The sequence below is a fragment of the Gopherus flavomarginatus genome, chromosome 4, assembly GCF_025201925.1.
Source record: "Gopherus flavomarginatus isolate rGopFla2 chromosome 4, rGopFla2.mat.asm, whole genome shotgun sequence".
In the NCBI taxonomy this organism is placed as follows: domain Eukaryota; kingdom Metazoa; phylum Chordata; order Testudines; family Testudinidae; genus Gopherus; species Gopherus flavomarginatus.
Window position 1 is genome coordinate 57,100,558 of NC_066620.1, and position 14,309 is coordinate 57,114,866.

At 40.3% G+C, this 14,309-nt stretch overlaps 1 protein-coding gene across 1 annotated transcript in view; it reads right to left on the reverse strand.

Moving 5' to 3' along the window:
* Positions 1-14,309, reverse strand: part of PARP1 (poly(ADP-ribose) polymerase 1) — a 57,068-nt gene continuing 42,759 nt past the window's right edge. Inside the window, exons 15-23 of the mRNA XM_050948451.1 lie at positions 10,893-10,976; positions 8,092-8,214; positions 6,906-7,034; positions 6,291-6,389; positions 5,455-5,607; positions 4,934-5,061; positions 4,489-4,550; positions 2,697-2,811; positions 1-722 (exon numbers count right to left, since the gene is read on the reverse strand). Coding sequence (XP_050804408.1) covers positions 641-722; positions 2,697-2,811; positions 4,489-4,550; positions 4,934-5,061; positions 5,455-5,607; positions 6,291-6,389; positions 6,906-7,034; positions 8,092-8,214; positions 10,893-10,976 — 975 coding nt within the window. The 3' untranslated portion in view covers positions 1-640. The remainder of the gene's footprint in view (positions 723-2,696; positions 2,812-4,488; positions 4,551-4,933; positions 5,062-5,454; positions 5,608-6,290; positions 6,390-6,905; positions 7,035-8,091; positions 8,215-10,892; positions 10,977-14,309) is intronic.

Sequence of the window (14,309 nt, forward strand, 5' to 3'; positions counted from 1 at the left end):
TTTTCATTCCAACATGATTATGAGATGTGTCCACAGGTTTTAATGTTCAGTGTTTATATTTAGAGAGACATGGCGTGTTTAAAAGCATTACAAAAGAATACATTGAAACAATTTAACAAAGCAATTCAATCATTTTGTAACATAAAAATAAAAGTTGTTAGTATGAAATTAGCTTTTATTTTTACCTCAAAATAAATGCATGTTCAACATTTATTCAAAATCAAAACTGGAAGAGGATATTTTAAACAAGTGGGCAACTTATTTTTAAATAGCGCATCTATTTGTAAACATTCATAAATTCCTTTTCCTCTCCAACTCCATTTGGCTAAAATCCCCTTCCTTTTTTTGGGGGGGGAGGGGGTCTATCATCAATTCAAAGACACGCTTGATAGCCCAAAAATTAGAAGTGGCTTAAAACAAAACCAGGTATTCATTCTCATCAGAATTCAGTTCCATGTGCTGTCACATATTTATATAAAAACCTCTTACTAAAGTGATTTACTAAACCTGGATTTAGTAACCTCATCTGCATCTTAGCTCTTTGATACCTTGATAAGGGAAGTCAATGTGTAAGCATGTCAGAAGTCAGCACTAGAATGTAACTACATTATAACTCGTTAACAGGGCTTCTAAATAGGGTTCACCAGAGTGATGTCTTATAGTTGAACTTCAGTTTCAGCAGGTACTTCAAATTTACCTGAGCAACATCATAGACAATATATCTGAGAAGGAAACAGGGAGTTAAGGAACAGCTACTATAAAACAAAAATATAAACATAACTTGGACTTCAACGGTGTTTGAATCTTGTCCTATGCAGATCTGAATGTAAAAGCAAGCTCATGATGTCAAATTCAAGGTACACGCCTGTACTTCTGCTTTAGTATTAGAACATTTCTCCCTCTCACACACACACACACATTTTGTTTCCTTTTTAGTTTGCAGTGTGTTAAATAGAAGTCTATGTTCTATAAAATTCTGACAATATAAACAAAAGGAAAAGTGCTAGACTCTGCACATACTATAGGAAAATCTGCTTCAGCCTAAACTGAATCATGAACTCAGAAAAGCACAACTGAACACCAAAATTAGACACATCTGATTTCCTGACCCCCACACAACCTTATTCCCCTCTTTGAATCAGAGACTATCGTGTAAACTGCTTACTTCAGAGCTCTGATCCAAAATCAGGAATAGGCAGAGTTACCAGACAGGAGCAGCACTAAAGAAAGTGTGATGGGAATTTCAAGAGACAAATGGACTGACTTGGACCAGGGACCACGTTTGCTGAAGATTATGTTTATGCAATGCCATTCTTGTCTGCCAGGACCTCATGGTGCCAAGTCACACGCTCAGTCCAAATATCAGGGACAAAGAAAAAGGTGTTGTCTGAACATGAGACTAAGGATCAGGAATTCCTGAATACTAATCATCTCTCTCTTACTATTTTCCAGTGTGAAGCCATTTAACCTGTCTCAGTTCCCCATCTATAAAAATAGAGAATACTTGCTAGTCTCACAGGGGCACTGAACATGAAAAACAGTGCAATTGTTGGCATTACTGAAATGGACCGAGACTGCCTGCATCATAGTTATTATGCTACTAAGTTTCATTAGAAAAATAAGGCAGTTCACCTTGTCTGTTCATTTTTTCAACTTAATGCTACAAACCTACTTCTAGGAGGATGACTCCTAAGGGCAAGTCTACACCACAGCGCAACACGTCTGGTGAAGATGTGCTACACCAATGGGAGAGTGCTCTCCTGTTGGCAGAATTACTTCACCCTTGTTGAGAAGTGGAAGCTACGATGGCAGGAGAGCATCTCCCGCTGGTATGGACAGTACAAAACTGGTGTTGCTGGGGGAAGGGGGGTGCACTTTTTCACACCCCTGAGCAACGTAAGTTATATTGACTTAGGCTGTACTGTAGACCTGCCCTAAACTAGATTAAACAGATTCTCACTAAGTCTGATGTAGATTAAAACTAGTAGTGACAAGCCGAATGAGTAGCACATTAGTTGACTCCATTTCATGTTGTCAACTGAACTAAGATAGAAATGATATTAAAAGCCAAAGCTGCCATATGCTCCCTGCTGCCAGCTCTTAAGATAGACAGCTTTATAGTGCAACAATTCACCCAAGAGCAGTCAGCTGAGTTCCTGACACATCTAGAGATTGTTAATTTAAAAAGTTATTTGCTTAGTAGGATGGGAGGAAGTGTATCTAGTGGTTAGATCATCAATTTGGGAATCAAGACACACAGGTGCTATCCCTGGTTCCATCACTGCCATACCATGAGTGCGGACAAATGAATTCTAGGTCTCTATTTATCCATCCATCTAGAAATAGTAAAAGCCTAATTCCGCCCCCCCCCCCCCCAAGTGCTGTGAAGTTTAAATTGTTTACAAAGAACTTTGAAAGTGCTACAGAATTGCAAAGTACTGTAGGTAACATAACTATTCACCATGTGTACTATTTCTTTTTATGCAGGGTTGATAATGACAGTTTCTTTAAACATTATTCTAAAATTGTTAGAGGGACTCTGCAAATTGTATCTTACTAACCACTCCATAAAATATCTAAAAGAAAAGGCTTCTGTATGCAAACTTCCTCTACTGTAATGGTGCTTATTAATAATTCTGCATGTTATAATATAGAGAAATGCTTTCCAGTTAAAATGGAATGATAGTAAAGGATACTCATTATATAGAAGACAGGTATCGCTAACTCCAGATGGAATTCCATTCCCTAAAGGAATATCTACACCATCCAGAGTGATAGTGGCTGAAGGATCAGGTGCAGTTTTGCCCAAACCTATGAAAGAGAAAGACAGTGTTAATTATAAGTCTGGAATGCAGGCAAAATCTTGTTTGCATAGTATCAGAAAAATTCTCACTAATGACAGTGTTACAGTCATTTATACAGTGCAATAGATGTGTATGATACTTTACAGACCATTACAAACACCATCCCCCTACTCACAATGGCTGGTCATAAAAGACATTTGGGGAATCCTATGGTACGTCCAGTCTCTCTGGCATGAAGTTTAAATTTTCTTATTTCTTCAAATGAAACTGTGTATAATGCCAGATTACCCATGCACATTGAGAGCCCATTTCTGCTTGCACTGAAGTCAGAGGGATCTTATCCAGTTCCCATTTACGTCCACTGGAAATCAAGCACTTCAGCTTCAGCACAGCCTCACTTGTACTATAAGCCAGGGATTCTCAATCTTTTTCTTTCTGAGCAAACCTCCTCCCCAGCTATAAAAACTCCATGGCCCAGCTGTGCCACAATAATTGTTTTTCCGCACATAATAGCTAGGGCCAGCATTAGGGGGTAGCAAGCAGGGCAACTGCCTGAGGCCCCACATCCCGGGGCACTATGAAGCTAAACTGCTCAGGCTTTGGCTTCAGCACTGGGTGATGGGCTTCAGTGCCTCGGGCTGCAGTCCTGTGTGGCAGGACTTTGGCTTTCTGCCCAGGGCCCTAGTGAGTCTAATGCTGGCCATACTTGGTGGTCCCCCTGAAACCTGCTCACAGCCCTCCAGGGGGCCCCAGAGCCCTGGTTGAGAACCACTGCTGTAAGCTACAGATTTATATCCCAAGAGATCTTAAAAATGACACTGACAGTGTACAGACTATATGCACCTTCCAGTTCTCTCACACCATTCCCAATACAGAGTACATTTAAACTGTAAAATTTAAATGAAATTAAAATAATGAACTAATTCCTATTCTCCTGTATAAGCCCCTCCTTGACATACAGTTAATTTGGGGCCTAATGTACTGTATACCTAAATGGATACTTAAGTCAGATCTTTACTAGAGTTTATATCTTAAAGATCAAAGATGCCTTTCAGATCAACGTGATGTCCTTTGTTTAATCAGGGGCATTTGTCAAATGTTACTATTCCCCCAACTCTGGGAGGATAATTCTCAAAATTTATTAATTCCTTCTACAAATCCCCCAGAAAACAGGAACTTTAAAAAAAAATTTTTTTTTAAGTAGCATTGTAAGAACAGCAATCGTTCCAATTCCAGCTTTTATCAGCAACAGACAAAAACAGCTATTTATTCCCTGAATATTAAAGGCATTTTGAAAGCGTTATTCAAAATCTTTTACACTATTGGTTTATCAAGTAATATCCTATCTCCAGCAATGCCCAATACCAGATACTTCAGAGGCAAGTACAAAGCCCCCCAAAACACCTACTTTATTGTCCAGTGCTACACTTGGGTGAAAATTCCTGCCTGAACCTTAAAACAGCCAGCCAATACACTATGAAGCATGAAACAAGAGTCCCTCCCTCTCCCCACATGAAAATACATAAATACATTATTGAAGGTAACCTTATCCAATCCTTTTGAAAGATACAGCCATAGCACAAGACTAGACTATTCTTTTCACGAAGCAAAAGCTGTCATGGGATGAAGCAGCAAAGATTGTTACAGTTATCGTCACCCCGATAATTTCTCAACTAAGCTTTACCTTTGACACTGTGTTTTCCCTTGGGCAACTTAGTTATGTGGGAAGCATTCTTTAGCTCATGCCTAGAAAGTAGAAAGAAGAACATTTCTGGAGGAGTTTAAGAAAAAACTTTCTTAGTGAAAAAATGAAGACATTTAGTTACATTACTATGAAGTTATTTTACATACTACGCCTTTAGAAGATGGCTGTGGTTTCTCCTTCCTTATTATAGTTATTACTATTCATGCTGTTTCTTTTTAAGGCAATATTCTCTAACTGCAGCACAGATTTTACTCAAATTATTCACTTATTTCAGGAGTTTCCAAAACTGTCCTGATTTAAGAAAGCTTTTAATGATTTCCAAGCAAACTGCAACAGCTTCTCATGTCACTTGGATGAAGAGGTTTGTGGCTTAGGTGCTACCTTCTACAACTCTGAGCCAGTTAATAACATACAAGTTACTTACATGTTTCCAAGGGCAACCTCTCCCAGTAAGATTAAGCCTATTGGGTCAGTCTGAGATGTGTGACAGTAGTTGGCACTCTTGGACACCATGTCCGCAAAATAGATACCTTTACCGAACATGTAACCAGTCTGGGGATGGGAAAGGAAAAAGGTTATCAAAATAAAATCCCAGCTTCAAAAGACCAAGTTGATGTTGAAACCATCCGCCTGGAATTCTCTCTGTATTAACTAGAAGAGTAATGCTACAAAACAACTCCCAAGCACTGTCTGAGGTGTAACTCATTGGCAAACTTACAGACATGTTGCTCAGCAATCATTCTTTCTGGACAGCTTGAATAGCATTACATGTTCACAAAGGTCATCTGGCCCCTCCTTATCTAGACATTCTCTTCTTTAGGCTCTTAGCGATAGCGGCCACAGGAGACCACATGGATGGAGGGAAAAAAAGGTCTCAAGAGGAACATGATGAGTGGCACAACAATTATTTTTATGCACTTGTTTAACAAGTAGCATTTTACATACCACAGGAGCTTCAGGTGGAGCTATTCGGAGACCTTGTGAGAAGATGCCAGCAAAGTTGGTAGCGCGGGAGCCATGCCAGAGCAGCTGGCGATTATGAAGCTGTCTGAACGGTTTGTAACGCTGATTTTCTCCTTCACGTTCAATCTTGAAGATCTTTATCATTTTAAAGAGGGAGAAAGGAAAACAAAAATCTCATCGTTAACTAGTGCATGGCAAGATGGTCTGATCTTGAAAAGGGGTTAATCTGTGCTAGGAAAGTTAACATACTAAGAGAAGCAAACTTCATACTGTCATAATCTAACTCCAGCTGCCAGTTATCTATAGCAAAGGTTACACCAGGACATTTCGTTACAAGTTATTTCCCCTAAGTGCTGGCACTAGGCATAAGCAGACTCAAGGGGGCCCCCATTTGCTTTTTTAATATGTGTTGGGGGGAAAGCGGCACCAAAATATTCCTTCGTAGGGCTCTGGGTGGGCTAGCACCACCTCTGTTCCCCACCCCCCCTCTAATTTTTACTTGCTCACAGCTTTCTGAATAATTCTCCTTTGGGGTTGAAATTTTCCAGGTTTCTCTTAGGCCAAAGGTGATTTCCCCCCCCCTGGATTTATTAAGAGACAAATGAAAATAAAAACATCTTGACAGCAAGACGTCTAAAAACTTAGATTTGCCAATTCCTCCCCAGCTCCTTGCCTTGATATGTTATTGTATTCAGTCACCTAACAAGTACTTTCTATAACAGAAGCTCAGTAGTTATTCAACATACAAAAGAGACACTGAAGAAAGCAAAGGTGTATACAGCAATTTTACACACTTAACTCCACACTTCAAAACTTACATCCACAACTTTTAGATCATATGCATTGTGGGTAGAGGCATGTGTATTCTTTACATACTGCTTTATGATCTTGGCTTCTTCTGAATCTTTATCAATAACCTGGGAGGAAAGAGCAGAACACAAATGGTTTCTTTTAAAAAATGCAGATTAATGTGATCCTGTTAGGTCATTTTGGGGACTGAAAAATTTATCCTGCATTTGGTAGTGCCCCCTACTAAATCTCTTATTTTTCACTAGGACAGACATGCCTCGGGCATCAAGAGTCGTTTTTTGGCCAAAATCAAAGAATCATCTCTGTGTGAGTTAAAGGGTGACATAAACTGTTACTGGAGGCTTGAAGAGACTGGGATATATGGGCTTTCCCCCATTCCACCCTTCAGGAGCACAAACAGGGCATTAGAATTAAGAGACTATTTTTGTACATATGGTAGAGTGAATACAGGCATATATAATAGTATACTAGGAGCTCAACATGGGCATGATTTGTTCATGTACATAAAAACTGTATTTTTAGTTTACCAGCAGTGCCTTATTCATCTGTTATACTCCATATGAATGGATGCCAAGTTCATATTCACAGTCACTGATCACAGTCTACTATTCTATTTCATTTACCTTAATGTTAGTTTTGAGCTTTTCATAGTTGATGTCAATTGGGTCTTTATCGCCATCTTCATTTCCACCTCTGAGAAGACTGTAAGCGACTTCAATATCAAGCAGGTTGTCTAACATCTGCACTTTGGCCTGCATAATTTGAAGAGGTTATTTTTCTTCCCATAGGAAAGTCTTTAAAGCCTTGAGACCTTGTCCTGCAGTTGCTATGAGCATGTTAATGCCGAGATATTTATAAATGTCTGTGCACCACGGCCACAACACTTGGGTGGCTCGCATCAATAAAGCTATCTATAGAACATTCTTGTTAACAAAAACCCACCTATCCCTACTATAAAATCAGTATCGCACCTGGGCAAACAGATCTGACATTTCTCTTTAAGCAAACCATCCCAGGCTCCAGAGAAGGGTGCAGATTTCAGAAACCCTCCCCTGTTCTGCTACCAGCTATGGAGAGTTTAAGCTCCAGAACAGAGACCTCAAGCAAACTGTCAGTCTTCATCTTCTGCAGAGGGTCATGGGGAGATAAGCAATTTCTCTGAGAAGTGGATCCCAGGGTGTGATGTTAAAAGCAGCTCAGTATCCATGAGGATGTGTAGAACCTACATTAAGACCTTCTTCTCTGCTTTCACAAAGCTAAAAACAAATCCCCTCATTTTTCCCCTTTCCATTCAGTTTTGCTACTTTAAAACTTTACATCAGTAGATCCTTCGGCAAAGATATGCACCTGACTATGTGCGGGAGTCAGGCTAGCATTTTCAAGCCTGAAAACCTTAAGTTATATCAATTTATACTGAGGAGGAATTTGGCCCAGAATCTCTGTAGCTGTATATAAGCCACAAAGCCTGTGAAGTGATGGTTAAGAGCTAGTTCAGCCTTTGCTATGCAAAGCACAAGGGACAATTCTTCAGACATTTCTGAATAACAGCTAAGCCAACTTAAACAGCATAGAAAGAAGCCTACACACTTAAACACAAAGGTACACTATAATAGTCATAGTCTTGCAGTGTCAAATAGGATTGCGAACAGTTCTGTCCCAAACAATGAAGCAATGGTCACTTAAGTTGACCTAGTTAAATTCCTAGAAGGTGTTTCCTCATTAACACTTAACAAAATGCAAACCTTCTACACTTGAATATCAGGTGCCAGAGCTGCTTTCCACAATAAATATAATAAGTTTCATTAATACCTGGATATGTTCTAGGTTATTTAAGAGAGGTGGTTTCTTCATCCCAAAGTCATGAGGTATCAGGGTATAGAAGCGATTGGAGAGATCCAGTATCTGAGAACCACTGCCACCATCAGAAACTGCCTAAATGAGAAGAGGAGAAATGAATTCTGGGAAGGTTCTATGCAACAACAGATGCACTCAAGGTATTTGTTTTGAAAGACTAGTAAAAAGAAACGTTACTAATACAAGGACACAGAAAACACAACCAAAGTGATTTTAATGCTGAAACCCAATTACATGAATAAAGGGACAGTCCTGTTAAATCACTTTCCATGTTCCAAATCAAAATACTTACAGAAATACAATCATTTTTCAGTAAAGGAACAACTGATAAAGGAATAAGCTTGTTCGAAAAAAACCTGAGGTTCTGGTACACCAAAAAGAACGACAATAAAACTGTAAGTGCAGACATGCTCACAGCGTGAACTAGAGAACAGTGGAGTGAATCATTTTGTTGCAGCATGCAGCTGACGTGCATTTACATTAAGTCTGGAAGTGCCCCTCTGCATGCCTCTTTTGGGTACCATACAGAGGACTTTTATGAGCTCTCTGGACAATATTGACTAGCGATCCTTGGAATGCTCCAAATCATGAGCAACAGTGCTTTATAGCACCCAGAACAGATGAGCAGTACAGCATGTTTAAATATATCATTAAGCAAACACACTCCCCTTCCAGCTTAGAACCTCATCTTGGAATGCAGTGAACAGAAATAACTGCCACTCCACAGGAGTGTGAGGTCAACTCACTGCCAGCGCAACTCCACAGACTTCAGTGGATTAATCCCCCATTTACACCAGCAGTAGTGGATTTGGTCCTGTCTTAGGCAATATCTATACCAAGGGTGCTACAGCAGCATAGCTACGGCATTACAGCTATGCCTCCTGTAACCCTGTAGTGTAGACACAGACTACGGTGATGGAAGGGTTTTTTTTTATTGCTGTAGGAACTCCACTTCGCTGAGACACTGCAATTAGGTCAACAGAGGCATTCTTCTGTCAACCTAGCTGCATCTACACCAGGGGTTAGGTCAGCATAGATATGATGCTCAGGAGAGTGGATTTTTTATACCCAAGCGCTGTAACTATGGTGACCTAAGTTTTAAGTGTAGACCACACTTAACTTTACATGCTTAAAATGCTGATCTTCCTGAAGAAGAACTTAGGTCTTTTTTACACTACAACTCTGAAGTTATTATATGTCCTCTTAGGGCTGGTCTGCACTGGAATCTTACATTATCAGAGCTGTGTTTAAAATGTGTGAAAAATGCACACCTGAGATGTAGCTATGCCAACCTAATCCTAATCGGCAGCAAAAGACAGACAAAAAAATTCTTCTGTTGACCTAGCTACTGCCTCTTGGTGAACTAGATTACCTACAGTGATGGAAGAACCCCTCCCATTGCAGTAGTGAGTGTCTACACTGAAGCACTACAGCTGTCACCATAGCATTTTAAGTGTAGACAGCTTCAGTTACAGATGGTGTGATAATAGTAATAGTGTCCTCAGCAACGTGTTAATTCAAAAAGAATGAAGCAGCCCCTTTACTGCAACCTAAAGTATGTACCCTTCCTCCATTAACTTTCAGTTGATCAAAACAAGTGTAACCTCCATAAAAGTACAAATGCAGCAAAGAATCCAGCTGTGTTCTGAGCCCAGAATGATTTCTGAACTCCCTTGCTGGTTGTAAAGTCTGTTTCTTGCTCACCTGATCTGGAGAAAGGGGTAAAAAGTGAGGTGCCAAAGTTTACAGACAGACAATATTAAGCTGCTCAAGATAGTTAAGACCAAAGCAGACAGTGAAGAACTTGAAAAGATCTCACAAAACTAAGTGACTTGGCAACAAAATGGCAAATGAAATTTTATGTGGATACATGTAAAGTAATGCACATTGGAAAAAATAACCCCAACTATACATACAATATGATGGGAGCTAATTTAGCTACAACTAATCAGGAAAAAGATCTTGGGAGTCATTGTGGATAGTTCTCTGAAGACGTCCACACAGTGTGAAGCGGTGGTCAAAAAAGCAAACAGGATGTTACGAATCATTAAAAAGGGGATAGAGAATAAGACGAAGAATATCATCTTATTGCCCTTATATAAATCCAGGGTACGCCCACAATCTGAATACTGCATACAGATGTGGTCTCCTCATCTCAAAAAAGATATACTGGCATTAGAAAAGGTTCAGAGAAGGGCAATTAAAATGATTAGGGGTTTGGAATGGGTCCCATATAAGAAGAGATTAAAGAGGTTAGGACTTTTCAGCTTGGAAAAGAGACTATGGAGGGATATGACAGAGGTATATAAAATCATGAGTGATGTGGAGAAAGTGAATAAGGAAAAGTTATTTACTTGTTCCCATAATATAAGAACTAGGGGCTGCCAAATGAAATTAACGGACAGCAGGCTTAAAACAAATAAAAGGAAGTTCTTCTTCACACAGCGCAGTCAACCTGTGGAACTCCTTGCCTGAGGAGGTTGTGGAGGCTAGGACTATAACAGGGTTTAAAAAAGAACTGGATAAATTCATGGAGGTTATGTCCATTAATGGCTATTAGCCAGGATGGGTAAGGAATGGTGTCCCTAGCCTCTGTTTGTCAGAGGGTGGTGATGGATGGCAGGAGAGGTCACTTGATCATTACCTGTTAGGTTCACTCCCTCTGGGGCACCTGGCATTAGCCACTGTCGGTAGTCAGGATCCTTGGCTGGATGGACCTTTGGTCTGACCCAGTACCACCATTCTTATGTTCTTACCTGCTGAACCTCATTAAGGATGGAGTATGCACTCTGGATCTGCCTCTTGCTCAGCTTTCCCAGTGGCATCTTCTGGAGGTCAATCTAACAAGGAGATTTGTTGAAGCAATTAAAACAGGACTCCATTACAATGAAACCTCCATAGTTCCTCTCATCTGCCACCAGAAAGATCTGAGTCTCCAGATAGAATATATTATATAAAAATTAAAACAGTTCAGAGCTGGCATTTATCTGCACGGGCTGAAGAATGAATAGAGCAGTGCAGCCAAAATATGGACAAGTTATCTCCCAATGAGATAAAATTATGTCTGTAACTTACGATCCCGTGCAGTACTTGGGCTGAACAAAATAAGTCTTTCAGTATAAGGTTTAATATTTACCTAATGCCATAAGCATTCATGACCTTTTACAATTAGGTCTGCTGCTGGAGAAACCAATATAAAGGGCAGTTTGAACAGAATAAAATATCCTTCAGGAGATCACATAATGTGCCCAATATTTTGACTGCAGTAACAGTCCAAGCGTACTCCATTTTCAGCACTAGCACTTGGCACCTGTAAACTGCAGAGACAAGCATGAGGAAATTGTATTCTGTATTCTGCATACAGAGTGCCCCATCAAGGCACATGTTAACTAAAAGTGTAATCTCATAGTACAAGTTATGCTTCTGTTTTCCACAATTTATTTACTAATTTGTTTTAGAAACAGATGTTGCCTGGCACCCCCACTTATCTCATCCTCCCCACATTTTGGGCAAACTAATTAAACCCCCCAGATCTTAATTCTTCTAGTGGTTCACCTCTCAAGACCTTCCCAGATCTCTCTCTGGTCTGGTAGCACAGTTTTGAACAGCTGGAGCTTGGGAGTTAGTTTAAAACTAGACCTTTTCATGCACCAGCTTTGTAATGAAGTATGCAGCAGCATTTAACAAAGCTCCATTTCAACTGAATGTTTTACAAGAGGTTATGGATATGCTCTATGGACATTAGCAGTCCTCACAGAGCACCCCTCAGCTTGTCAGGTCAGTACTATTTGTGTAGTTAGAGCACTGACAGGCAACAAGTCCAAAACTCTCATCCCAGAGAGAAAAACTGTAGAGCAGCTGATTCCAAACAGGATTCAATGGCAGAACCCTCTAGGAAACTCCACAAATCATTTACTGTTGGATAAATTCTATTTTATTCATTAAATTGAAGTTAAAATTCTCAGCTACACATGCACACCACTTCTGCAAAGGAACATGAGATTCTCTTCTGAACCAGTGAGCCTTGCCACCCAAGTGCTGAAGTAATTTGCATGATAATTTGCACCTTGTATCATGGTACAGAGATTTGCTTCCCCCTCCTGCTGCATCTATAACTGATGAAATCCAGCTATAAAGAAAAACCAAGCTGGACTGAGAGATAGAGGTCACAGCCTCAGATATGACAGAGTGCACGATATCTTGGGGACATTCATGTAGAGAGACACATGCACTTTCAGGAGAAATAAGACAAAGATAGTCATAATCAGACAAAACATTCTCAGTGATGACAATTTAGGCTAGCCACTGCCTAGACCAACACACGTTCCCTAACAGCAAGATCGCCTCCCAAGAGACCAGGTCTGGACTGAAGTGCTGGAAACCCATTCTTCAAGTCACTTAAAATTAGCATTACCAGGGTGGAGTGGTAATCTCCAACTGCTATATAGGAAGTAGAGTAGCAAACGAGATGTAAAACTATGATTTTAAGCTGCAAAGCAACATGGATCTGATCTGTTTAACTTTGGACAAAACAGCACAGAGATCATGAAGGATCACGTGCTGCTGCCAAATGTATCAGGTATATTGTCAGAATCACCTCCAGTACAGTCACATGCACCAGGTGGAACACGACAACAAAAGAACACAGAAGCTGCAGATACATGAAGCATCAGCAGCATACACCAATGCTTTGCGAAGGGGTAATGTAGTACTTCGCCTCAGTGCTCAATGTCAGGGTCTCCAGCCAGGAATGAGAATGGACAGTACTAGGGTAGTTCAGGTGCTAGTCCACTTAGCAGGTGTTTACTACAAGGCAATTGTAACAGGACTGGTACAGGGTTAAGTGAGGGGAAGTCTTTAAAGAATCAGAAAGCTGAAGAAAGTCTTCAGGTCACTCCCCTCATGAAAATGATACTTTATATCACAGCAAGTTTAACGGCAAAAAGCCTGAGGCTGCCAAAGCTATCTACACACATTGGGAGCGCCTGGATACGGTGCAGTAGATAAAAGCACATGAAATCAGGCGGATGAAAGGACCTAATAACCCCTTGGGGAGACTGCACACAGTTTTTTGGCTCCCTAGCAGAGACAAATATTCTTCCCTCATTGGAAAGAGCTGCTGCTCCCAAGCATGGGATAATAATGAAGCCAGAATCTAATAGGAAGAGCAAGTCTCCATTCAAGCTCTAGGGGCCATTCAGATCCTCAGATGGCACAAATTACCATGGTTCCAATGGAGCTAATTTTCTCCAGATAATCTAGATGCTACTGGAAATGGAGAATCATTAGAACTTATTTTAGAAGCTTTAATCCAAAATCTGCTTTCAAAAGCCACAGAATATACAGGAAAATCTCCTCTCATAGATGCTTCAGAATGTGCTTGCACACTAAAAGGACTTCAGGTATACAGCGTTTCACTGCACATGACAAACTGAAGTATAGCTGTAGTAGAAAAGGTGGTGTAGAAAAGGTGGTGTGCAAACTAAACTGCACGTCACAGAGAGCATGCAACACCTCTTTCAATATGTAATTTTACGCTAGGTAAATTATAGTACCTTTCTAGGCTGACCAAAGAAAGCAAGAGAGAAAAGTTGTTTAACATTACAGATGCCCTGACATGCAGCAGTTCATCCACAGCATTAAAAATAGATTTGGAGACTGCAAATGAAAGTTAGTACACATATTTATATGCATGGAGCGAGGCAGACATATGGCCCTACTTCAACTGTGCAATGATTATCAAAAAATAGTGGCTGAGTTGTGGACAAGGCATGGAAAATTGCGGAAAAGTAATAATGGACCTTATTATTTGTGGTAATAAAGCCCATTATTATTTTTCCGTGATTTTCCGCTGTGGGCTGCCCAGGGCCTCCACTGTCAATCTTGCGCAGAACGGGGCTCCCGCTCTCAAACTGCAGCGGAAGCCTAATATTGAGGAATCCGCAATTTCCGCAATATTGAAAGATAAGTAGGGCCTTAGGCAGGCACTACCAGACCATTCTCAGCCCCACCTGTTTGGATTCATAGCTATGTTATTCTAAAGACACAGGAAGAAGGGTGAATCACAGCGTTTTTTTCCTCAACTGAAAGGATGGTGAGCCACTGACCACATGCCTACTCTACAATCTTAAATTGACCTATGTTAGGTCGACTTACGGCCACCACAGTAATTA